This window comes from Canis aureus, chromosome 11 (assembly GCF_053574225.1).
Source record: "Canis aureus isolate CA01 chromosome 11, VMU_Caureus_v.1.0, whole genome shotgun sequence".
In the NCBI taxonomy this organism is placed as follows: Eukaryota; Metazoa; Chordata; class Mammalia; order Carnivora; family Canidae; genus Canis; species Canis aureus.
In genome coordinates this window covers 47,129,622-47,156,763 of record NC_135621.1, presented here as the reverse complement: position 1 = coordinate 47,156,763, position 27,142 = coordinate 47,129,622, and the positions used below count along the sequence as shown (strand labels likewise).

The window sequence follows — 27,142 nt, the reverse complement described above, 5'->3', positions numbered from 1 at the left end:
CTACTTATTTCCAGAGCCCAAATTGTACTGAACATGAATAGTGACCCAAGAGCAAATTGTGTTCAGAGTTTCTGAAGTTATTTAAATGTTTATAGTCAATTGTTTTCATAAATTAGAGTCTTCCTTAACTGAAGACCAGTATATGGATGCATAAAATATGCATTGAAGGCTTTATTTGAAATATAGCTATACCATTGCAAAAAAGTGACATCAAAAAGCATGTAGAAGCACTTTATATTGTGGAGGAGAGGGACATTTGATGATCTGTGAAAAGAAGAAGCTAGAGAATGATGTCATGGGGGCACTCTGATTAGGATGGAGGACTCATTTCATTGAGAAAACCAAGTATTAGTAAGTTAATGGTCAGGAAATTTCTTTTTAATGAAACAAATCTAAGGAAAAATCCCCCATTTCACAATGTAGTGATCTGAAGAAAATAGACCTTTTTGGTTTATCTTTTAAGAATAAGTTCAGAAGGTTGTGTGCTCATTCATTCATTCAGCCCACTGTATGCAAAAACACCCTGAACAGCTCATAAAACAAACCAGAAATAAATGATTGTCTATTTTTACCTTTTTAAAAAAACACAGATATATGGAAATTTGAGTTTCATATTGTAAAATTTACCTACTTCACGTAGGTAAATTTCAGTAAAACTGACAAAGCTGTCAACACCCACCAAATCCAGTTTCAGAATATTTCCATCATCCCAGAAAGATCCCTCCTGCCCATTTACAATCATCTCTGCACTCCCAATTCCAGATAACAATTAATTTCTATTTCTATAAATTTGCCTTTTCTGTGCATTCTTCATATAAGTGGTTGAATAATATTTCATTGTATGGATATATGACATTTTGTTTATCCTTTTTCCCCAGTTAATGGACATTTGGATTATTTCTACTTTTTCATTATTGTGAATAATACTGATATGAATACATACAAGTCTCTGTGTGGTATAAGTTTTCATTTTTCTTGACTAGATATCTAATAATGGTATTTCTGGGGCATATAGTAAGTTCATGTTTAATTTTAAAAGAAATTACAAAAAATTTCCCAGAAGTATTGAAAATCAATTGACCATAAATGTAGACATTTGTTTCTGGACTCTGACTACTATTCCAGTGACGATAAGACTATCCTCATGTCAGTACTGCACTTTCTTGATAACAAGTTTTGAAATCAAGAAATATAAATCCTATAAATATATGTTCTTTTTCCACATTGTTTTGGCACTTTTATTTATTTTTAAAAAGATTTTATTTATTTGACAGAGACCATGCATAAGTGGAGGGAAAGTCAGGCAGAGAGAGAGGGAGAAGCAGGCTCCCCACTGAGCAAGGAGCCCAATGTGTGGCTTGATCCCAGGACCCTGGGATCATGACCTGGGCCAAAGGCAGACACTTAATCAACAGAGCCACCCAGGTGCCCCCTTTTTGGCACTTATAATTTTAGTATCTCAATTTCTACAAAAAACTTACTGAGATCTTGATATGAATTATATTCGATCTATAGGTCTGTTTGGGAAAAACGACTATTAACAATATCAAGGCTTCCAATCCATTAACATGATATGTCACTCATTAGACCTTTAATTTCTCTTAGCAATGTTTTTTTTTTTTATTGCAGTTCAATTTGCCAACATATAGCATAACACTGAGTGCATCCCGCCAAGTGCCCCCATCAGTGCCCATCACCCAGTCACCCCCACCCCCCGCCCACCTCCCTTTCTACCACCCCTTGTTCGTTTCCCAGAGTTAGGTGTGTCTCATGTTTTGTCACCGTCACTGATATTTTTACTCATTTTCTCTCCTTTCCCTTTATTCCCTTTCACTAATTTTTATATTCCCCAAATGAATGAGACCATATAATGTTTGTCCTTCTCCGATTGACTTATTTCACTCAGCCTAATACCCTCCAGTTCCATCCACATTGAAGCAAATGGTGGGTTATTTGTCATTTCTAATGGCTGAGTAATATTCCATTGTATACATAGACCAAATATTCTTTATCCATTCATCTTTTGATGGACACCAAGGCTCCTTCCGCAGTTTGACTATTGTGGACATTGCTGCTATAAACATTGGGGTGCAGGTGTTCTGGCATTTCACTGCATCTGTGTCTTTGGGGTATATCCCCAGCAGTGCAATTACTGGGATGGATTGGAAGAATTAATATTGTGAAAATGTCAATGTTACCCAGGGCAATTTACACATTTAATGCAATCCCTATCAAAACACCATGGACTTTCTTCAGAGAGTTGGAACAAATCATCTTAATATTTGTGTGGAATCAGAAAAGACCCTGAATAGCCAGGGGAATATTAAAAAAGAAAACTAGAGCTGGGGGCATCATGATGCCAGATTTCAGGTTGTACTACAAAGCTGTGGTTCTCAAGACAGTGTGGTATTGGCACAAAAACAGACACAGATCAATGGAACAGAATAGAGAATCCAGAAGTGGACCCCTCAACTTTATGGTCAACTAATATTTGACAAAGCAGGAAAGACTATCCACTGAAAAAAAGACAGTCTCTTAGCAATGTTTCATAGTTTTCAGTGTATAGGTCTTTCACTTAAATTTAATCCTAAGTATTCTACTCTTTTTGATGCTGTTATAAATGGAATTATTTTATTTTCAGATTGTTCATAGCTGGTACATAGAAATACAATTGATTTTTTTTTGCATATTTGTCTCATATCATGACATCCTACTGAACTTGTTAATTAATTCTAGTAGTTGTTGGGTGGATTCCTTAGAGTTTTCTACATAGAAGATCATATCATTCCTAGATAAAGACAGTTTATTTATTCTTTCCAATCTGGATGCCTTTATTTTTTTCTTGCCTGATTGCACTGGCTGGAACCTCAAATACAATGTATAGGAGTGGCTGAGTTCTTTGCCTCCTTTCTGGTCTTAAGGGGAAATCATTCATTCTTTCACCATTAAGGATCATGTTTACTGTCGGCTTTTCATAGATGCTTTTCACCAAGGTGAGGAAGTTCCCTCCTATTCCCACCTTATTGAAAGTCTTTTCATGAAAAGGTGTTGGATTTTGTCAAATGCTCTTTCTCCATACATTAAAATAATACAGCTTTTGTCCTTTATTCTAGTAATGTAGTGTATCACTTTGATTTGTGGATGTTAAATCAGCTTTGCATTCTTGGGATACTTGGTTGTTGTGTACAATCCTTCTTGTATGTCGCTGGAGTTACTTGCAAATAGATTTTTGCATCTATATTCATGAGGGATATAGGTCTATACTTTCCTTTTCTTGTATCTTTGTCTGGTTTGGTATTGGGATAATAACTGGCCTTTCCTTCTCCTCTGTGTTTCCTGGAGTGCATCTCTCCAATCCTCCAGCAATGGTCCTCACATTTATTGGGAATTAAAAATATTGACTGTTCTAGATGATGTAATGGAGGCTTTGGAGTTTTAGGGGGAGTGGAGGGTGGCAGGAATTGGGTCTTTCTATTAATGATGAGTTTAACAAGCATAGAAAATAGGATTTTAGGGGATCTCTGGGTGGCTCAGCGGTTTAGTGCCTGCCTTTGGCCCAAGGCGTGGTCCTGGAGTCCCGGGATGGGGTCCTGCGTCGGGCTCCCGGCATGGAGCCTGCTTCTCCCTCCTCCTGTGTCTCTGCCTCTCTCTCTCTCTCTCTATGTATCATTCATAAATAAATAAATAAATAAATAAATAAATAAATAAATAAATAAATAAATATTTTTTAAAAATTTTAAAAAAGAAAATAGTAAAAAAAAAAAGTGGGTATTCGTCATTTCTAATGGCTGAGTAATATTACATTGTATACATACCCACCATTTGCTTCAACATGGATGGAACTGGAGGGTATTATGCTGAGTGAAATGAGTCAATCGGAGAAGGACAAACATTATATGTTCTCATTCATTTGGGGAATATAAATAATAGTGAAAAGGAATAGAAGGGAAGGGAGAAGAAATGGGTAGGAAATATCAGAAAGGGAGACAGAACATAAAGACTCTGGGAAACGAGCTGGGGGTGATGGAAGGGGAGGAGGGCAGGGGATGGGGGTGGATGGGTGATGGGCACTGAGGGGGGCACTTGATGGGATGAGCACTGGGTGTTATTCTGTATGTTGGCAAATTGAACACCAATAAAAAATAAATTTATTATTATAAAAAAAAGAAAATAGGATTTTAGAGTTAGACTCTACAAATCAAAATAATGCTACCGATTTCTTCATGTAGTGAACACAGCATGACATTCACTTCAAGCCTTGACTCATACGGTACTGTTTGGAAATTAGAGAGTGGTCCTTTCATTTGCTTTTACTGAAATTGCCTGTGGGTAAAATCTTCTGGAGAGATTATAACTGAGCTGGGCTTTGGACAGATTATTTGAACAGGAAGAACCTTGCTCATTTTTAAACATCTTTTTCCTCTGTATTTTTCAGAGTGGATCATTTCTGTTGATTTGTTTTCAGGCTTTTTTCTTCTGTCATATCAGTTCTGCTATTGAGCCCTTCCAGACATTGCGTTTCTTACTTCTAAGACTTTCATTTTTTTTATAGTTTATATTTCTCTGCTGAAAACAACTACCTTACCACTCATCTCAAGAGTATTCAACCACATGACCATGGTTATAATTGCTGATTTAAAGTCTTTATCTGATCTCAGTGTTATGATCTACTGATCACCTTTTTAAAAATTTTTTTCAAACTCTTTTTTTCTTTTTTAAGATTTTATTTATTCATGAGAGACACAGAGAGAGAGGCAGAGACATAGATGGAGAGAGAAGCAGGCTCCCTACAGGGAGCCTGATGTGGGACTTGATCCCAGGACTCCAGGATTATGACCTGAGCCAAAGGCATTTGCTCAAACACTGAGCAACCCAGATGTCCCTACTAATCACCTTTTAACTTTAGAATTGGTCATATTTGCTTGCTTTTTAAAAGTATGTTGTATTTTGGATTGTTTGCTGGATATATTGAATATTATGTATAAAGACCCTGGATCCTATTTAAATTCTCTGGAAAAGGTTCACTTTTTTGTGTTTTAACAAAATTTGAGTAAGTTTATTTATTTATTTTTTTAATTTTTATTTATTTATGATAGTCAGAGAGAGAGAGAGAGGCGGAGACATAGGCAGAGAGAGAAGCAGGCTCCATGCACCAGGAGCCCGATATGGGATTCGATCCCGGGTCTCCAGGATCGCGCCCTGGGCCAAAGGCAGGCGCTAAACCGCTGCGCCACCCAGGGATCCCAAAATTTGAGTAAGTTTAGATTGCAAATATGTCTCACTTTTTATGGGCATTGGTTCCCATATATCAGTTCATAAATCCATGGTTTTTAAAAAATATTTATTTATTTGATAGAGAGCATGCACAGGGAGTAGGAGCAGAGGGACAGGCAGACTCCCTGCTGAATGGGGAGACCCACATGAGGCTCAACACAGGGCTCAATCTCAGGACCCTAAGATCATGACCTGACCCGAAGTCAGATGCTTAATTGACAGAGCCACTCAGGTTTTATATATATGTTTTAAAAGCCTATTCCCAATAACATAGAAAGTATTCCAGAGTGGTTATACTTCTGTATATTTTGATAGTGCAGTTCTCAATAGATAATCTCAAGCTACCTTGTATCTGTGATGGTCTGTGTTGATCTCTTTAAATCAATTATTAATTAATGTTTTATATTTTTTTAGCAACAAAAAGTTCAAGGAAATCCAACAAAGAAAACGAAATCAAAAAAATTGGATCCTCTCAAAGGTCAGAAAGTTATTGCAAGATGTGATGAAAATGGCTTTTATTTTCCAGGTAATATTTTCTTTTGTAATATTTCTTTGTTAAATAATATGATTATCAGGGACCCAAAGTTATCAAACTGTGTTTTCCCCAGAACACTGACATTTCATGGGCTGTACTAAGATATTCCATTTCTAAAATGAAATGATGATGGGGTTTCTACCTATATTTGTGGGGGAAAAAAGAGTCAGAAAATGTATATATTTTAATCTTTTATTTGTTTAATTAAAATATTGTACTATACATCTAGTTCTATGTATGTAGTATGCCTAAAGTGCTGGTTTGGTGTAGTGAGCAAACAAATGAAAATTCTTGTCTTCACGGAGCTTATATTCTAGTAAGGGAGACAGACAAGCAAGCAAACAAATATATAGTGTGTCAGATACAATGCTATAAAGAAAAATCAAGCTACAAAGGGAATTGAGAATGTCAAGGTAAAGGCTGCAATTTTATTTTATTTATTTATTTTTTTTTTACTTAAAGATTTTATTTATTTATTCATGGGAGAGACAGAAAGAGAGGCAGACACATAGGCAGAGGGAGAAGCAGGCTCTCTGTGGGGCGCCCGATGCAAGACATGATCCCAGAACTCTGCGATCACATCCTGAGCCACCCAGGCGTCCCGAAGGGTGCAATTTTAAATATGGTGGCCAATGAAGAACTTCTGGGGAAGGAAGGCAATGTGTGAATAAGATTATCTGGGGGAAAAGAGTCTTTTTTTTTTTTTTAAGATTTATTTATTTGAGAGTGAGGGAGCACGAGCAGGGGTGGGGCACAGGGAGAGGGAGAGAGAGAATCCTCAAACAGACTCCATGCTGAACAATCCTCCGGATGTGAGGCTCTACCCTAGGACCCTGAGATCATGACCTGAGCTGAAGTCAAGGGTCAGATGCTTAACCTACTGAGCCACCCAGACACCCCTGGGGGAAGAGTCCTAAGTAGAGGGAACAATAGTACAGAGACAGAGTCCTGAGGCTGGGGTGCATATGGCATGTTGGTGGAAAGGTCCAGTGTGGCTAGACCTGAGAGCTTTTCCCAAGAGTTTCTGGGACATGTGATCCTGAAGGAATCAGCCAGGTGAAGTTCAAGTGAGAGCCTTGTGGACAGTAAAAGTGATATGTAGCTAGAGATGGAAAAAAAAACATTTTATATCTAGAGAAATAAAACAGATTACGACTAGAACCCAGAAAGCAAAGAAAGGGGAGAAAATAATAAAGGTCTTCAGAGAGGGAAGTACGGGGCCATTCATAAAAGTTCATGTTCTAAGAAGTTTGGACTTCACTGGGGAGCCACATGGAAAGCAGGGAAGAACATCATCACACTTGAAGCTCACAGAAACTCTCTCTCATTGTGGGAAGAGTGGATAAGGAGTGGGTTGGAATGTCCCTCCGGTCCCTGGTTTGGGCCATATGATAGATAGTGGTACCAACAGGACATGTTGGTATGCACAGGAAGATAATGATGTGTCTGTGACATGATGAATTGTAGGTGCACTACTTATGTGTTGATATCTCAAAAATCTGTCTTCAGACAGGTTTCCTTTTGAATTGCTTCCAATTGCTGAAGTTGTCAGAAAAGCAGTTAAAGTTAACGATCTAGAGTCTCAAGAGGAAATCTGTCTGGAGATAGAGATTTTTGAGACATCAGCACATAAGTGTCATTGATATCATGGGACAGGTCTGTGGGGGAAAAGAGAGCTTAGGGAGAGCCCTGAGGAAGATCCATGGAGCAGAAAAATGAAAAGGCAGAAACATAGCCGGTCTTGCATAGGCACTGTCAATCATCAGTTAAAAGAAGCATTCTTTATTGATTAAATTTCATTAAATCTTCTTTTTAAGTGTGAAAAAATACTTCGCAGGAGTTTTGGTTTCCAGCAGGCATATGTAGAGAACTGACAACTAGGACATTTTCTTTGAAATTCACTAGATATGCATTGGAGCTGGCTGGATGAGAGTAATTAAATACGGATCAGAGCATTTGAGATGAGCTCATAGGCCAAGGCACAAAACACATTTTTGCAAGAGCAGGGTCCCCAAACCTTCCCTTTCTCTAGGACTCAGATTTGCTGGGTGGTGATTATGGGGGGCCACCCCTGCTTGATTTTCTGAACCCTGGAGAGAGGTGGGAAGCTATTTTGGCAATTGAACAGAAGTACAGGAAAGGACTGGCTTCCAAATGGCTGCATTAGGGTTTGGGATTAGTTTGCAGGCCAGGGTCCTGGAGAAAAGTAGAACAGCTCAAACTTTTCCTCCTTACCATTCTTGTGTGATAAGAAATGCTAAAGACCTGCTACTAACAGTCTGAGGAAGTAGAGGAAGCAGGTAACACCACATGGTCACGTGCAATTCCTGAGATCACGGCAGCAATGATTATTGCCCTGTTCTGTTTTTTTTCTTTAAATATGCAATTAGAGGGACACCTGGGTGGCTCAGTGGTTGAGTGTCTGCATTTGGCTCAGGGCGTGTTCCCAGGGGTCCTGGGATTGAGTCCCACATCAGGCTCCCCACAGGGAACCTGCTTCTCCCTCTGCCTATGTCTCTGCCTCTCTCTGTGTATCTCTCATGAATAAAAAGATAATCTAAATATGCAATTAGAGTCAGAGTGCACACCCCTAACAGTTGCATGGGATCTGGCTATTCGAGAATTGTTAATTTGTGGCTGTGATTAAGCTCAGATAAGTCTGTGTGGAGGAAATACACATTTGAATTTAGTCATATAATCAGTAAGTTGGATTAGGGGCTGGTTAGTCAATACTGACTCAGACAAATCAAATGATCATGCCTGTGTTCCTAGATGGTGCTTGATTTTTGTTCCTTCTCCCCTCTAAAGTCAGTAAATCTTTCATTGGGAATTTCAACCCAACCCATAGAGTTATTTTTTTATAAAAAATAATTTCAAACTTACATAAAAGTTTTAAGAATAATAGAGAACTTGGGGATCCCTGGGTGGCTCAGCAGTTTGGCGCCTGCCTTTGGCCCGGGACACGATCCTGGAGTCCCGGGATTGAGTCCCACGTCGGGATCCCTGCATGGAGCCTGCTTCTCCCTCTGCCTGTGTCTCTGCCTCTCTCTCTCTCTCTCTCTCTCGCTCGCTCTCTCTCACTCTCTCTGTGTCTATCATGAATAAATAAATAAAAATTTTAAAAAAAGAATAATAGAGCTTTTATATACTCTTTATACAGATTTGCCAATTTTTAACTTTTGTCATATTGATTTTACCACATTTATTATTTTATTTTATTCTCTTTCTCTCTACTCATCTCCACACATACATATTATTTTTTCTGAACTATTTAAGATCAGGTAACATCATCATGCCTCTTTACTCCTTAATGTGTCAGTCTATGTTTCTCAAGAACTAGGGTATTGGGGCACCTGGGTGGCTCAGTGGTTGAGCGTCTGCCTTAGCTCATGATCCTGAGGTCCTGGGATCAAGTTCTACATCAGGCTCCCCGCAGGGAGCTTGCTTCTCCCTCTGCCCTTCTCTCTGTGCCTCTCATGAATAAATAAATAAAATCTTTTTTAAAAGAGTATTATAGTCTTTTAAAAAACAAGGCTATTAACATAATCATAGTAAAGTTATAAGATTCAGGAAATTTAACATTATGCTACTTTTTTTCTGTATATTTCAATTTTGTTAATTGTCTCAATAATGGCTTTATATTTTTTGTCTCTAGAATAAGCCTAGTCTGGAATTATGTAAACATTGAGTTAACATATCCCCTTGTCTTCTTTAGTCTAGAGTCATTCTCTAGACTTTCCTGTCATTTTTCATAATACTGATGTTATTTAAGAATAAGATCAATTACTCTATAGAATGTTCTTCAGTTTACCTTAGAATCAGAGTGTGCATTCCTGGACAGTTTGCTACCTAAGTGATGGCATGTTGTTGTGTCCCTCTCAGGGCATCCCATCCAGAGGCACATGATGTTCATTGGCCTCATTAGTGGCACTCCTTGAGCTCACCTGATCACTGTGTGTTATTATTTTCTCCCTTGCAAAAAAGGTCAATAGAGATTTGTGGAGTATAGCATGATAATCATCGATAACTCCTTTTTCTGATAACTGTTGTTCGAACACTGCTAAACATTTCTAATGAAAGATATCTGGCTTTGAAATGTACCTCAGTGGTAGGTTGGCTTTGGAATAACTGGATCAGAGTGTCTGTTGCTTCAGGCCACGCCCACACTGGAGCAGAGCCAGCCTGGTTGTTGCTGCCGTCCTTGGCAATCAGGGCAGGGATTTCTGTATGGCTGACTCTCTTCCAGGGTCTGTGTGAAATATCTATCTAGTTAAGGAATGATAGCATTGTTCAGAATGGAAGTGACAAGCCAATAGTCTGGCTCATCAGGATGCTGAAAGGCAGGGAGGAAGGTAAATTTCAGAACCTTATTTTAAGTCATTTGCAAAAATCAGGTCCTCCTTCCTGTTCTTCAGTGAAAAGAAGCATTTACCTCAGGAAATTCAAGATGATGAAAAGTCTGAGTTGCAAAATTTCTGCACTATGCCAGAGAAACAAGTTACTATGGAAGAAAAAGGCAGGTGGCAGAGGCGGGGAGACGGCGCTGAATACCTTCTGGGGTGTAATGTGTTAGGGTCAGAAAATCCCAAATTTTTATTTATTTGAAGTCTGCCTTTTTCCTCTACTAGCCATGTGACTAGAATCCCTGCAGTTCTCTGAGCCTCAGTTTCTTTATCTTTCCAAATGAGATTAAAACAATTAGAACCTCCATAAGATTGTTGTGTAGATTAAATATGGTAATGTACAATATTTTCTAAATTGGAAATGTGAATTGCATAAAGAGTTTTTTCTCTCATGTGAGCACTTCTCTTAAAAGATAGAAACAACTCCTGTCCTCTCTTGGGGGTCACAGTTGCTGCTTGCAATTAAAAAACTTTGTCAGTTTAAAAACCCTAACAGCAATTCAAAGAGGCAAACATTAGCCCAGGGGAAGAAAGGAAACCTCTGAGGCTGAAGGAAGGAGAAAATATGAGTAGTAGATGCACAAGAATGACTTTCAGTGGAATGGGGCAGGTAGAGAGATACTGCTTTTGGTGAAGCAAAGCTAAAGCCTTTTTTGGGAGATGGAATTGAAGTTGGGCTGTGCATATCAGAAAGCTCTTACAGTCAGAAGTAAAAGATCCAGTCTCCAGCCTGAGAAATTCCTGTTTGGAGTAAAGATTAAGAACTCTTCCCACATCTCTCACTGAATGAACTGACCTACCGACTTGGAGTATTTCTGCAGTCTTCTGACCACTGAGAATGGGCCACATTTTTGCTGAGGGTCTCCACAGGGGCACATTCCCTCTTCTCCAGCCTGAGTACAGGAGAGCCCTCCGGCCGAGGTAGGGAGCCCAACCTGTACCAAGGAAGGTGTCTGCAATCACCAAGCATCCACTAGGAGGAACCCCAGACCCCTGAAATGGTTCCCGGAGACATTTCAGAGTGAGGAGACATGGTCTCACCTCTCTGGGGTGAGGACAAAGAGAAGCTGCAGCACACGAACAAAATTAGATACCGATATTGAATCAGGACTTAGAAATGATAGCAACTCCTTAATTAGTTGGAGAAGGAGCAAATGCAGAGGCTGAGCCATAACTCAACAGGCCAGCTCTTAGTCCTACAGCTCCCAGAGCACAGCCAGCCAGGCTGTCCACACGGTGAGGCTGGTTCTAACATTACGTTGGGAGACACTGCACTAACTTCTGCAGGTAAACAAGGTCCCCCTTCTGCAGAGAAGAAAACAATGGAAGGAGCTAAAAAGGTTGTTGCAACATACCAAAAAGTCTAGATCTAATCAGGTAGAGCAGGGATTGGCAGACTTTTTCTGTGAAAGTCACATAATAAATGGTTAGACTTTGTGGCCTCCAGTCTCTATCACAGCGACTCCATTTAGGCAAACAACTGAAACCGCACATAGCAGGTTTATGACTAGACTCTCCTGAATCTAAAAGGCTAGGAATTTGAGGAAGATCACACTGGTCAGTGTGGCCATTGTGCCAGCCCAGACCCTTTGCTGTGAACCCCAGGAGGGGGTGTGGGGCTTGCCAGGGTGAGGTTTGTGAGCATTCTCCTCAATTAGGAGTGGGTCTTCATTGCTTTCCTAGTAGGAATTCTTTCTAAAAAGTAGTATTTGTTTTTCTAACTAAAAGGATAAATTCAGTTTATGGCATCAAACATGTGAATAATGTATAAAGAATATTTCAAAATTCAAATTGAACATTTTGATCCAATGAGAAAACACACACCAATGGAACTGGTTTTCACGTGTGTGTATTTGTGCATGTTAAAAAAAAAGTAAAAGGCTGTCATTTCTTTGGTCATTTAAAACAAGAGACATGAACTCAAGATGAAAAACACCAGCCATTTCTTTGCCACATAAAAGACCATGGGACTTTGCCAAGGCAAGCGTGCGAGCTGAGGCAGCATTGCCAGGCCCTGGTGGAGACATGCACATTTCTCTCTTGGAGCAGGAGTCTGACTGCAGCTTTACTGCTGCTTGGAGAAGTATCCCTATCAAAACTTCCCTTAATATTTATAATCCCTTTATTATAGGAAAATAAATCTCAACTAGGGTAAGTGACAAAACATGTGAACCTTAAAAGAGGTATTTTTTTTTCCTAATCATCCCTTTGAATACAACTAAGAGACAAGGAAACTTCTTGCGTCTTTTTCCATTGTTCATTTTTTGATAGTGCCTTTTAGGGAAGCCGTGGGATGCGTTCAGCCTACTTAGCATTTCATTTATCTAATATTAGATGAAAAGTTGATGATGGAGTTCCTATTTCCTTTTACTTTCACAATTTTAACAACACTTATTTTCTATATGTAAGGAGTATAGAAGGAAATATGGGTAAAATAAGTAAATAAGGAAATCAGATGGTGAGAAGCACCCAGGGAGAGGATATTTGTTTCTAGGAATGATGTTTTTAGGATTGCTGCTGGTGATGCTGGACAAACAAGCTACTGCATCTTCTTTAGGCTTCTCAGCTCAGCAGGTGCTCCAGACCAGAGCTGTGCACTTCACCACTGAGTTGGTCAACCCAGTATGCATCGTACAGATCTCATGGAGAGATCAAAGGGGCATACTGATTTAAACAGGCAACCAACAGGATGGTGCAAGCCTAAGGGAATGGGCATTATTTGTCTTTATTTTTTATTTTAAATTTGATTCCTTTCAGGGGTTGTGAAGAAGTGTGTGAGCCCCACCCATGCACTGGTGGGTTTCAGGTATGGAGACACCAAGGTTGTGCCGACCTCGTTCATCACGCCTGTGGGGGGTGCCATGCCCTGCCCACTGCTCCAGGTACCTGCTACAGTGATCTTTTCTGGGTGCCCTTCCCACCATCCCCACAGTTATGGATAACAGAATGGCGAGGCCACTGTCAGGCCTTTGCTGAACATCTGGTTAGGCTCCTTCAGGGAGCTTATGTTTGGGCAGGAAAAAGCAGTGACCCCTGTTATGGCCCCTTGCCTGGCAACTATTTTGCTTCACCTTGATCTCTTAATACCCTGTTAAGTAACCTCATGACTGCATAGACTTGCTTGCATTAGGACCTGTGGTCCTTGTCATTTTACAGACAGTAGATGATTGGGGAAGAGAGCTGCTGTAACTGCTAGCACCCTTGAAACTTTAACTGTAAAAGAATATATTAAAAGCAATTTAAATAATGAGGGCAGAAGTAGAGCTTCCCTTGACATCATAGACATTGCCATACCTTGATACCATAACATGGTTACACCTGAACATGCTTTCCACAGGTGAGCCAGGCTAATGTGTTCTCATCTGCATATAAAGTCATAAAAGCAGCGCTGCATCTTCATCCCAGCACCCAGGCTAGAGAGGAGACAGAAGGCCCCCCAGAGCTCCACCACTGCTGTTTCTTGACAGCAAGAGCCAGGAGGAAAAGTACCCAATGAGCACTCAGGATTCCACATTGGTTGTCTGTTGCCACTTCCTGTGGCCAGACCCAGAGCATCCATCAGTGTACTTGCCCCCTGACAGTTGGTCCTATCCATTTCACAAGTGTCCACCAGCCTCTGTATGCCCCTTCATAATATTTTCTTTCTGCTAGAGGCTGTCTCTTTGTAACTTTTGCCTGTGGATTCCAGGTGTGTGCTTTGTAACAACATGGAGCAAACCTGCTCCATTCCATTGTCTGGGTGACAGCCCTTCAGATACATGAGGATGCTGTTCATATCTCTCCCTGGTCTTTATATGAAATAGATTCCTTCAACCAGTCTTTGTGGGATATGGTTTCCAGACCCCTTGCCATTTTGCTAGCTGTCCCCACCCCACTCTGGGATCCTTGTCAGGTGAAGAAGTCCTGCTAAAACTGGTGCTCACAAAATTCCAGCTGTGGCCGGGTGAGCCTGGAGAAATTTGAAATGGTTGACTCTTTCTTAGCTGAGATAAAATATATATTTGAATGGTAACATTGGTACTTGCTAATTATCTTGGGGCATTTTAAATCAAGCATATATTAACATTGCCTATAAGATCTATAAGCAAAATATTTGCTAGGACATACGTTCTTATCTACAGGTTGGAGATTATGTCTTTGCCAAAATTGTGATACCCAACGGATTTGATTTCTATGTCCCTGCCATTGTCATAGCACTTCCAAATCAGGATATGGCTGAAGATAAATTCTACACAGTTTTGAAGTGTAACAACCGGAGAGTAAGTAGACTTTCATGGAGGAAAGGGCTTTCTCACTAGGCAGAAAGTGGCTTCTTTAACCACCCTCCTAGCCACCCTCCTTCTGGGCAATACCTTGCTACACTACAACTAGGGAGGCTCACTCTCGTTCTCTACTGTCCTCCCCAGGTTCTTCTAGTACCTTTCTCTCTCTCTTCCTTGTCTGCTGCTACTCAACCCGCTCTGGCCTTCTGTTCCCCTCCCTGTGTTCCTTGTGAATTTCCCTAAATGCTTTAGAAAGCCTTCATATCAGTTTATAGAACTGACGATGTCATGTGTCTGCCTGATGTACCCCACCACTCCCCACACACTCATCCTTCTCATCAAGCTTGAGGAAAAGCCCAGCCTGACCCCAGCAGGGCCCCAGCCCCATGGAAGGCTCACTGCCTCCTGAATGCAATGGGCTTCTCCAAGGCCCTAGTCTTTCCCTCTTCCTGGACCACCCTCCCATCTCCTTTCCACAGAACCTTCTGTCACTGGAAAGATACTGCTCAACTATAACTTCCTCCTGAGGCCCTGGGGTTCCCCTGCACACTGTGCTTTCCCCTCCCCACACCAGTTTCCTCGCTAACCTCCCAGTTCCTTAAAGGCAGGGACTGTGACCTCTTCATCTTTGTAGCCACAGCACAGCCCCGGATGAAGAGAAGATTCTCAAAATTGCTTTTTAAATTACTTAAATGAATGACATTTTTAATAGAAATAAGTCTTGGTGGACCATTTGATATGTCTGGAAAATAGACTAGCAGGACAAAAGTAAGAAGCAAAATACCAGTGGCTAACTTTATTAAGCACTTACTATGTGCCACAGGTACCAATCGGGTACTTTATAGGTAATGAACAATTGAATGCTCAAAACACTGTGAGCAGGTACTTTATTCCCATTTTAAGATAAAGAAATGGAAGCAAAGGTTAAGTCACACATAGGGTAAGCAGGACAATGGACATATGAACCCAGGCAGTCTGGCTCCATGGCCTGTACTCTGAATCTCTGTGCCCAACTGCCTACTATACATAATTAAAATATCCAGTGAGTTCTTGGCTATAGCATGAAATATATCCATCAGAAGAGAGGTCGTGGTAAATGAATTTTAGAATTAAGGGCAAAAAGAGTGAAGACCATTACAGCCAGTGGTCCCAAAAGCAGTTTCCAATCTGACAGAACAAGAAGGAGAAAGGGACACCTTCTCATCAACCCAGAAAAACAATTTTTTTAAAGATAAAATAGACTTTCCTGGAGCTTTCTGAATGACAGTAAAGAAAGCAGTCTAGAAGGCAGCAGTCTAGAAGCTTGAGTAGCAGCAGGCAAGGAAGAGAGAGAGGCAGTGAATCAGAAGCTTTTCTGACATGAGGCACCACTCTGGGGATATGTCCTAGGCAAGGGAGGAGAAAGCAAATCAAGGGACATTTAGAGAGATGTCCCTCGGCATGCCCCAGGGTGTGAAGAGATAAAGCAGTTGTCCTAGGGTCCCTGAGAATGAGCCTCAAAGCCCAGGGGGGACCTTGGAATTTACCCATAAGGCAGCGAGGCCTTGGAGACTAGAACAACAGTGTCATGGTGAAGGATGAGACACTGGAGATAGTTCTGTAGAGATGTATGGGGCTGAAGTGGCACATTCGGCAAGGGGTGGTGGTTCTAGTTTCTGAGTCTAGGAATGAGGTGGGCAAGGCTGACCTGAAGGTAGATAGGAAGGTGCTTCTGTGGAGGGATGTGTGGGTGTGTGCGTGCACGTGCTTGGGCAAGCGAGTGCAACTTTACTGAATGGCCTTGGCACCTGATCCAGGATGTGGAGAAATGACCGGGAGGAGTCACTGATGACTTTTATTCTGCATGTAATTACCAAACCAGGCTCTGCCATTTGACTGCTCTCGTAAGTGTCACCCTGAATAGGATAATGGCTAGCAGCTATTATAACAGATCAAGCTAAATTAAACTTCCACGTAACTTGTGGACATTCTGATTTAAGTCACGTGAACCCTTTTGGTATCATTACAGGAATTTTGCCCTCGGAGTGCACTTATTAAGATCAGCCAGAACAAGTATGCTCTCTCTTGCTCTCACATAAAATCACCCCTGATTCAGGAGGATCCAAAAGTGTGAGTAGACCCTGAACTTTATTTATATCTTTGCACCTTTAATCTGTTTCAGAGTTGGGATTCATGATCCCTAAATACTTGGGGAGAAAAGCAGAGGTAGAGGACCTCCTGCTTAAAATGTAGTTCTCTATTTTTTTAAGGTTTTATTTATTTATTTGACAGAGAGAGAGAGAGAGAATGCACAGCCCAAAGGGGGGAGCAGCAGAGGGAGAGGGAGAAGCAGGCTCTCCCCTCTTAAGCAGGGAGCCTGATGTGGGCTCAATCCCAGGACCCTGGGATCCTGAGCTGCTGAAGGCAGAGACATACAGGACTGAGGTACCCAGGCGCCCCTTAAAACGTAGTACTATCATTATTATTCTTTCAACATCACACCTCTTACCTGCTGGTTATTTTTCCATCTGGTTCTAATCTCAAATGCAACGTTATTTTACTGACTCTTCGGAAAGCATTCAATCCTGTCATGAATTTAAAGGGATTACTCCCCTTTTATTTGTAAGGATTCAAGGCCTTTTTTTAAGGTTTTATTTATTTGACAGGGTGGACAAGCAGGGGGAGTGATAGGCAGAGGAAGAGGGAGAAGCAGGCTCTCTTTTGAGCAGGGAGCCGATCGTGGGGCTCAATGGGATCTGGGCCGAAGGCAGATGCTTAACTGACTGAGCCACCCAGGTCCCCAGGTTGAAGGCCTCCTTTTCTTTTCTTTTCTTTTTTTTTTTTTTTTAATTCCATTCATTCATTCATTCATTCGAGACACACAGAGAGGCAGAAACATAGACAGAGGGAGAACCAAGCTCCCCATGGTGAGCCCATGCAGGACTCGATCCCAGGACCCAGGATCACACCCTGAGTCAAAGGTAGATGTTCAACCACTGAGCCACCCAAGTGCGCCCCGGGTTCAAGGCCTTCTAATGAAGTCTCACCGTAAAGCAAAAGTTAGATTAAATTGCAGTTGGGACCAATCAACTGTCTGCTTCTCCTCTTGCCAGGGAGTGAGAATGAGATGCTGGCCGGGCTTGCCTGTGCCCAGGTGAGCATGAGTGGGTGGCGGTTTTCAGGGGCTACAGTGGGGTGAATACATTTTCATCTGAGGAAGTAGGATTACTAAAAGCTGGAAAAGTAGATTAGGGCAGCCCGGGTTTAGTGGTTTAGCGCCGCCTCCAGCCCAGGGTGTGATCCTAGAGACCTGGGATCAAGTCCCACATCAGGCTCCCTGCATGGAGCCTGCTTCTCCCTCTGCCTGTGTCTCTGCCAATCTCTCTCTGGGTGTCTCATGAATAAATAAATAAAATCTTTAAAAAAAAACTAGATTAAAACAAAGTCAATAAAAGAAGCTGAGGTCCAGAAAGCAGGCAAAAACCCAAGTCTATTGGGCCAATCAATGAGGGGCAGCATCACAGCTGGAGTCATAGCCATGACTTGGAGGTGAAGGTGGATTTGGGGCAAGGGTTAGGGAAAGGGATCCTGGAAACACCCTCCAGCTTCACTTGGAGTTTCTGGATTGTCTTGGGTGCCAACCTTCATTCGCCTGAAGTGCAAGCACTTCATAAACAGAAACCATCAGACATTCTCTCTTCCACTTCTTCCCTACCCCCTAACCCCCTGCGTCTGAGCTTGTAGAATCCTCTGCCTTTCCCCCTGATGTCAAAGTGCCCTCTTTTATCCAAGGCTGACCTGCCCACCAGGCTCCAGAGCCTGTCCCCATGGTCCGGCTCTTGCTCCATCAGTTACCCTGGATTCTTTCCTATCTCCTCAGCTCCTCTCCTGATTCCTTCCCCTCAGCAAAAACCCGAGTCTGCCTCCCCTGTTTACATACATGCACAAGTGCATGCACGCAACCCCCAGTCCTAAATCCGTAGAACTCCCTTGGTTCTGCACTGTGATCTGGCTCCTCCCTCCCTTCACAGCTACGCTGCTATGTATGCACAGTCTCATGGGCTGATGTCTCCCCTCTTTTGCCTTCTCTTCCCTCCCCAAGGGAAGGAGCCTTGGGTGTTGGCTTCCTCCTTTATCCCTTCGTGAAGCTGTGTCCACAGGAAACACTCAGAACCTCTCCCACGCTCACATTGACTATGCATGCTGTTTCAGTCTATGATCTATTTGACTCTGTCAACTTCCCTTCCTTCCCTTGAGACCTGTCATGGCTCCTCCCCCCTCTACATTTCCTCCCTGCTCTATTTCAACCATATCCCTTGCTCCCATGATTCCATTTACACTAAGGACCTCATATCTCCCTCTCCACCCCAGACCACCCCTGTGCTCTGGCATCAGAATCGTAGCCTCTGAGAGTGAGGCCTGGAACGAACTTTTCTAAAAGCTCTCCACTGGCTGTAATGTGCAGACCTGGCTGCTAACTACAGTGGAAAGGGCCTTAGAAGCTAAGACCTGAATTCCTATCCCAGCCCCAGCCTCATTTAGTTTGTGCCCTTGGCGGGTTGCTTATCATCTTGGAGCTTGTTTGCTCACAGTGAGATTCGGATGGGGTTGAGGATTAGAGATGGTCATTGCATGCCTGGGGTAAAGCTCAGCCTATGGCAGGAATCCTGTTATTTCTAGCCGTCCACCTGAGTGTAGAATCTCAAATTCAACATATCTAGTCTTAAATTATAGCTCCCCACAGACCCACTCCCATCTCTGCCTTCCTTGACTCATTTCTCTTTTCCACCTGCCAGTCACAGTTTTCCAAGCAGAAATCTGGTAGTCATTTTTGGCTTCGTCTTGCCCTTCACCGACCACACCTCGCTGGTCTCCAAGTTATATTGATCCTAACTTGCAAATATTTCTCAGCTCTGCTGGACCTGTACTGCCTTGGGTCAGGCCTCTCATTTCCTGAGGCCCTTGCCTTTGGCCTCCTCCTGCCACAGGACAGTCCCAGCCGTCTTCCAGAAGGGCTGAACAGAGGAATCTTCCTCGCATGCAAATCTGTTCCTGCTCCACCTCTACTGAAAAAATCCTTCAGAGTCTCCCTCCCATGCCCTTTCTTGTTCTAGCTTAGCCTCTTGTGGGTCTGACCCAGGCCTGCCGCCCTAGCCTCACTTCTCTCTAGTCATCCCCTAAGCAACCTCCTACAAGCCCTCTGCACTGTGATCTAGCATCCTCCCTCCTTTCACAGCCACACTATGTATGGGCAGTCTCATAGGCTGATGTCTCCCCTCTCTTGCCTTCTCTTCCCTCCCCAAGGAACCTTGGCTGTTGGCTAGGAGTATAACTATACTAAACTACTTGTAGCTTTTTCCCCATGCCATGCTTTTTCAGGGCTCTGTGCTATGTATAAGCTAAGCATTCCCTCCCTGGAATGTTATTCTTTGCCCTTGGCCATCAGGGAACTCTAACATTGAACTCAAGCATCACCATCTCTATGTCATGTTCCAAGACTCAGCCATCCTATGCAATAAAGTGATCCCACTGCATCCTAGAGAGGTTTTCATTACAGAAATTTTCCCTTTTGTTGGGCCATGTACTTTCTCAGTTTCTCACTCCTGTTAGGCACGTGTCCTTGAAAGCAGGTGCCAGATTCTGTCCCCATCTAAATCATAGTTGCCAAGGTCCAGCTCGTAGGATGTGCCCAAAGACTATGTGAAGAATGAACCAGTGAACAAATACTAGTAGATGCCCAGCATTGTTCCTTGAGAGGTGCATGGTTTCATAGAAGATCTTTCAGTATTTTTATTGAAAATCCACAATTCTTCATTCTCTTCTAGATGAGTATAATGTTTGTTTAAAATTATAGCACGTTTTTTGTGAATCTCAAAATCCTACTCAAACAAAATGATGTCCAAATTATAATACATTTGAAAGGAATATAAATAGATATGTCTAGGTATTGACTATTTTCACTAAATTCAACATTATCCATCCTATTTTCAAATTAAAATTCAATTCTTTCTCTGCTTTGAAAAGCCTTTAATTGTTTTTCTGTATTAGGCCTTCCCCAGGCCTTATTTAAAGCTCTTAGATGCTAATTATCTACCCTAGTTTCTAGGGCTTTCCCCAGCGGAAGTAGACTGACTCTCTAGTCTCCCCATGGTAACTTCCACTGTTGTTTTGCTCTAGCTGCCTCTGTGCTAGCAAGAGACTGCATTTAATTCTCTTAAGTAGAAGTCATGTCCAACCTGCTAAATTCAGAGTTTAATCTGTCTCTGTTTCCATAATCAGGGCTGGCAAGTGTGAGCACACAGACTGACAATGTAGGTCTTATTTTGTATCTCCACTGGCATTTCCTTCCGGTAGGTCCTTTCTCATCAGGAGCCCTTCCTATGTATGTGCTTTATAAAGGTACCATCCCCCTTTGGTTTTTCTTTAGTAAGCCTTTATATCATTATAGCAAATGAGACTACTAAAAAAAAAAAATACTGGTACCTTCTTCAGGGGCTGCTAAAAGAACTGTGCAGTAGCTTGCAACTCCAACAGAACAGCTTTTGACCACATTTAACTTTAAAATATTGAATCCCCTATAACCATCCTTTTGGGGTTGGTCAGACAGGGGCACATGGCCCCAGGCATGCACCAGGATGCCAGACATTCAGCTCTCCCATCTTCTGCATCCCTGCTTTTTCTTCTTTCTTGAGGCCTTCAGCTGTGGGTGACAGAGTATTTCCTGCAGGCCCCTTTTTTGGTTCCTAACTGAGGGCCACACACAGTGAGGGACAGGAAGGGAAGTATCTGGTGGGTAACAAGATCAAAACTGAGTGAATATGGTCAAAATCAATGCCTACTTTTATTTTCAGCTTAAAATTTGACACTTAAATGATTCTTGAGGACTTTTGTCCTCCATCATCCAATATGGTACCCATACTAAATTCCAAATAACTAGTTCTTAAAGAAGAGAATTGTAGTATCACCATATTTACAATGTGAAATCAACTGAGGGTATTACTGGCTTGATCTTCTCTTTCCTCTGCCACACGATGAGTGCATTTTCTGGCAGCACAGCTGAGGGAGGTGTACCTGCCTTCTGAGAGTGTGCCTGATAGAGGGATGTGATTTTTCTTGCCTTACCTGCTTTTAGTGATGTCCCTGAGCTTTTTTCTATACTTCATGGCATAGAGATGTCTGTTCTGAGTGAAAACATTCCCTAACCTAGCTATAACTTTCTGTTTAGAGGATACACATATAATTTCTCCTAATTCCAAGATGCAAGCAGACCAGGAGGAATTTCCCCCCACTTGGCATCCTCCCTCTTGCCACACAAAGAACTCCCAGCAGAATTGTTCCCTGATTCCTCCCCGGGGATCCTATTCCTATCAGAAGGCTGTGGCCTCCACTGGCGCTGTTGCTGGGGAAGCATGCCTGGTGGGTTGGATGCTCTGGCTTCTGGTTTTCTCCAGTAAAGGGGAGTGCCCTTACCAGGCATTATTCAACCATTCACAGAGAGGTTGGTGGAGGACAGGCTGGGGACTATGAGCTCATCCAGTCAAGGTGCCTCTGGCAGGCCTGAGCTAAATCCCTGTACTTGGTGCCAGGTAACTGGCTGGATATCCCTTCCAGCGATAGCTAGGATCCCTCCTACATTATTGACAGAGGAAGCCTTGGGGCAAACTTCTGAGTCTCCTCCTTAAAAAGATTCACTTTGAGGGAGTTGGATTTCTTGAAAAAATTAGCAACATTCTAAATGTGATCAGGAAAGCCAGAGAGAACTAATCATTTTCTCTGCTCCAAAAAAAAAAAAAAAAAAAATCAATGGGTATCTGAAAGAAATTGCTGGGTACTGAGATCCTGAAGGCAAGGAATGTTCTCTTCTTGCTGTGTGATTATAATTGTGTGACCTTGGGGACATGGCTGTGTATGAGTCTGTGGGAGGGGAGACCACTCTCCTAGGGTTCAGAGGTGTTTTATCCGAGTCTGTGGTCAGCTCCCAATTCCTGAATATTAGCCTTTTGAATCATTTTCCATCAAGCCATTTGGATTTAGGAATATGTCCCCAAAGAAATTATAATTCCATGTTGGTTAACATTCCTCCCTTTCTCTGTGTAGTGTGGGACCGTCACACCATCTTCCTGACAGCAGTGATATTAAGTGGTTGATTGAAACCTCAAGATTCAGTGCTGGCTCTGACATTACATGAGATGAATCACTTCCCATAATCTTGCCCTGTCACTGCTGACTGTGTTTCCCTTAGAAGGAGCTGTGCATCTGAAATCATTAAGCCTCAGTATGTTATTAGCCCCCTCGTTCCTTCTGGTCAGATTAGGAGCCCCATTTCCTATGCTGGAACAAAGCCCTGAAAAATCAGCAGTTCAGCAGCAAACCCTGTTTGTGAATGTGCCATATTATCTGGAGAGACAAATGTCATTGCCTGTTTGTGGCAAGTGTGCTGTGGTGCTCTAATACGGGAACAAGAGAATGTTGAGAGTCATAGAGATTTGTTCACCCTGAGGGCCAGTGGTAACAATTTGGACTTTCATAATATTCTCTCCATTTTCTCCTCCTTCCATTGTTAAAATTCAGGGGCCTTGTGGTCTTTATCAGACATCTACTTGGCATCTACCTTGTAGGTCCTCCTCTTTGGAGACCAGCTTTCTGATAAACACATAGGGCAGAAAAGAAATGAGGCCTCAGAGAACCAGTGAGAATAGGACAAGATGAGCTGACACTAATCAAGCAAATGAGGTGGATTTTGACCCAAGGAGAGTGTGGAGTAGGTGCTCAGTGCTTTCTTACCCAAAGTGGGGTCAGCTGCTTCTGAAGAACCAGTGAAGACACAGTGCCTGGCTTCTCTCATCTTACCCCCACCCTCTGACACAATGCACATGTAATTTTGACCTGTTTATCATACTTAAACAAACCTATAGCCTAAAATAATTAATAGGACACTGAATTTTTCTTGGTTTTGGCATAAAACAAAAGAAAGCCATTTATGCTTTCCAAGTATGCTGATGGATAATATCCACTGGCCAGAGTCAGGAGCATGGCCACCTTCCCCTTTCCTCAGAGGAGTTTGGATGGAGTAGTGTGAGGGTACATGGTTTTGGGGGGCAGGTGGATAAGAATTCACATCAGATTCACATCTACCCTGCCCCCCCCCTTCTACAAGGGGACATTTCCTTGTGGAATATCTTGAACTTGGTCGACAGTAGATTCTGGAGAGTAAATGGGGTAGCTGAGCAGCATCTGCTTACTTAATGTAAAGGCTTTTTCTTGGTTAAAATCCTGGTCTGCTTTTTATTCTGATCATGACAATTTGCCAATTTTTATTCTTATTCCAAAAGTATGCATAGTTAATATAATTTAGAAATTAAAAGCAAAAAGAATATGAAAACCAGCTATAGTTCCATATTTCAAAAGTAATCACCATTTATATTTTGACATAGTCCTTCTAGAGTGTATTTTCTCTGCTATGTTGTTTTTCCTCAAAATCAAAATTTTTCCCCTTATGTATAACAGTTAAATTTTTTTTTTTAATGTGCAGTAAGTGGAGTATCTGGGTGGCTCAGTCAGTTGAGCATCTACCTTCAGCTCCGATCATGATCCCAGTGTCCTGGGGTCAAGCCCGCTGCATTGGGCTCCCTGATCAGCAGGAAGTCTGCTTCTCCCTCTCCCTCTGCCCCTACCCCACACACACAGGTGCATTCTCACGCTGTCTCGCTCTCTCTCTCTCAATCTTAAATAAATAAAATATTATTAAAAATAAAAAATAATTGTGGAGTTGACAATACTACTAGAATTCTTTTCCCTAAGGCAACTATTAACAGTTTGATGGAAAGATTTCTTTCTAGTCATCTTTATGTGTTCACAATTTTAATAACCACAGGAAAATGTAACATACATTGTTTGTGACTTTTTTCCACACTTAATAATATATTACTTGCATTTTGGCATGACGTCAACACTTCTTATTTCATTATTGCCTACTTAGATTGTAATTATCCTGGTAGTGTGTGATTTCCTGGGTTCTTTCCATAGTCATCTTCCTGGTATTCTTCAGGTAGGCAGGTCAGCCTCTCTTCTATCTTAATCTTTGGGTGCCTTTCTCTGTACTTCCCATTCCTCCTTCCTGTTGCTCTTCTTTCTGAGAGTTATAGGTGGTAGACTGGACTATGACCAGACCTGATACATGGGAAATAGAAGACATCTCTGAAAAAGGAAATAGAACATATTAACTTAGTCTGCTCAGGAGAGAGACAACAATGTGAGGGATGGTTGATGGTAATGTGGTAGGTAGGTTTTTATTTTATTTTTTAAAGATTTATTTATTTGAGAGAGAAAGGGTACAAGCAAAGGGAGGGGCAGCAGGAGAGGGGGAAGAGACAATCTCAAACAGACGCCCCACTGAGTGCAGGGCCCAACTCAAGGCTTGATTTCATGACCCTGAGATCATCACCTGAACCGAAGTCAAGAGTAGAACACTTAACCAACTGAGCCACAAGATTTTTTATGTTACAGAGCAGGGGTGGCGTTACAACCTTGTCTTGTGATTTCAAGATGAGTCTCTGAGAACATAGTCTCACAGAACTTACACATCCACATAGGTGCTGGCCTCCTATTTCAAGATAATTTTGTTTCTGGCCTCCTGGGACACTTTCTCCAATGTTACTGCTGTTGCTTGGACTATTTTTTTTTATTGTTGTAAAATACACATATTATAAAATTTATCATTTTAACCATTTTTAAGCATACAGTTCAGTGGCATTAAGTACATTCACATTGTTCTGCAACCATCACATCAGCCACTCCCAAAATTTCATCATCATCCCAAACTGAAACTCTGTACCCATTGAACACTAAGCCCTCCCCATTCCCTCTCCACACCTAACCCTTGGCAACCACCATTTTACTTTCTGTCTCTCTGATTGTGACTAGTCTTTGTGTATTATGTAAGTGGAATCACTCAGTATCTGTCCTTTGTGACTGACTGATTTTACTTAGCATAATGTCTTCAAGGTTCATCCATGTTATATAGCCTGTGTCAGAATTTCCTCCCTTTTTAAGGCTGAATAATATCTTTTTGTGTGTATATATCACAGTTTGTTTATCCATTCATCTGTTGGTGGACAGTTGGGTTGCTTCCACCTTTTGGCTGTTGTGAGAAATGCTGCAGTGAACGTGAATGTACATATCTGTTTGCGTCCCTACTTTCCTTCTTGTGGATATATTCACAGAAGTGGAGTTGAGGGATCATATGGTATTTCTATTTTTAATATTTTAAGAAATTGCCACACAGGAGCTTTACCATTTTATATTTCCACCAACAGTGTACTAGGTTCCAGTTTCTCTATGTCCTTGCCAACCTCTGTTATTTTTTTATTTTGTTTTGTTTTCTTGATAACAGAAGTGGGATTCATGGATCATATTGTCGTTCCATTTTTAATTTTTAATTTTTTGAGGAGCTTCCATACTGTTTCCATAGTGACTACCAGTTTACACTCCCATTTACAGAGTAGGAGGGCTCACTTTTTTCCACACCAACAGCTCTTGTCTTTTTGACAATAGCTATCCTAACAGGTGTGAGGTGATATCTCCTTGTGGTTTTGATTTGCATTTCCCTTGTGATTAGTGATATTGAACATATTTTCATGTCTTTTTTAGAAAAAAATGTCTGTTCAGGCTGTCTGCCCATTACTTAATTGGATTATTAGTTTTTTCCAGGACTAAATAAGAGTTTATTCTGCAGAATTTATTTATTCTTGATATTAAGTGGTATGAGTTCCTTATATATTTTGGACATTAATCCATTACCTGGTATATAGTTTGCTAATATTTTCTGTCATTCCTTAGGTTGCTTCTTTGTTTTGTTGTTTGATTCTTTTGCTGTGCAGAAGCTTTTTAGTTTGATGTAGTCTTGTTCATTTTTGCTTTTGTTGCTTGTGCTTTTGGTGTTGTATCTAAAAAACCATTGCCAAACCAGTATAGAGGAGTTTTTCCCCTGTGTTATCTTCTGGGAGTTTGATTATGTCCATTTCACGTTTATTTTTGTTAGTGTTGTAAGATAGGAACCATGGGGATTTCTAGTTTTCCCAATTTATTGAAAAGACTGTCCTTTCCCTATTGAGAATTCTTAGCTCCCCTGTCAAAATTAGTTGATCGTGTACACTACATTTTTCTAAATGATAAGACTAGTTCTGTAACTTCATAGTACTATCAAATGTCAATTAAATTAAAAATCACACTGCTTTTGAATTTAGGGGACATTTTTCTGATAGTATGCCATACAGGAATTAGGGAAAACTAAGAGAGCTAGAGCATCTCTACTGTGCAAGCTCCAGTCACTATGTCAGGAATGAACTGAACTATGATGTACCCAAGCTTATCATCCAGGGGTAGTAAATACAGGTCAATTCTGCAGAGGCATGCTACGGGACTTCTTGGCCAGGAATTGTTGCTTCACTTACTGACTTGGTCAGGACACAGTTCAAATGACATTAGGTTCTCTGTGCCACAGAAGCTCAGATATCAAAGATTGGTGGAAATGACCTGCATGGAATAAAGCTCAGCCCAGACTGTCAGAGGCCACAGGACTTCTGTGACTTCATTCCATGGGAAGAAAGCCAAGGGACAATGAGCTGAGAAACACCTCAGGGCTAGCTTGGACATCTTTGTAGACACAGCAACCAACAAGACCAGGGTTA

The 27,142-nt window shown here is 41.6% G+C and overlaps 1 protein-coding gene across 13 annotated transcripts in view; it reads left to right on the top strand.

Moving 5' to 3' along the window:
- The window catches only part of VWA3B (von Willebrand factor A domain containing 3B), a 247,173-nt gene that overhangs the window by 174,028 nt on the left and 46,003 nt on the right, over positions 1 to 27,142 (top strand). For 12 of the 13 annotated variants that reach the window (XR_013389397.1, XR_013389396.1, XR_013389395.1 and 9 more), the window contains 4 exons: positions 5,689 to 5,800; positions 12,970 to 13,094; positions 14,334 to 14,471; positions 16,483 to 16,583. Coding sequence is in view for 9 of the 13 variants with exons in the window: in XM_077915129.1 (XP_077771255.1) it covers positions 5,689 to 5,800; positions 12,970 to 13,094; positions 14,334 to 14,471; positions 16,483 to 16,583 (476 nt within the window). In the remaining 4 variants the exon portion in view is untranslated. Of the gene's footprint in view, positions 1 to 5,688; positions 5,801 to 12,969; positions 13,095 to 14,333; positions 14,472 to 16,482; positions 16,584 to 27,142 lie in introns of those variants that run through there. The other variant, XR_013389398.1, reaches the window with a different exon arrangement.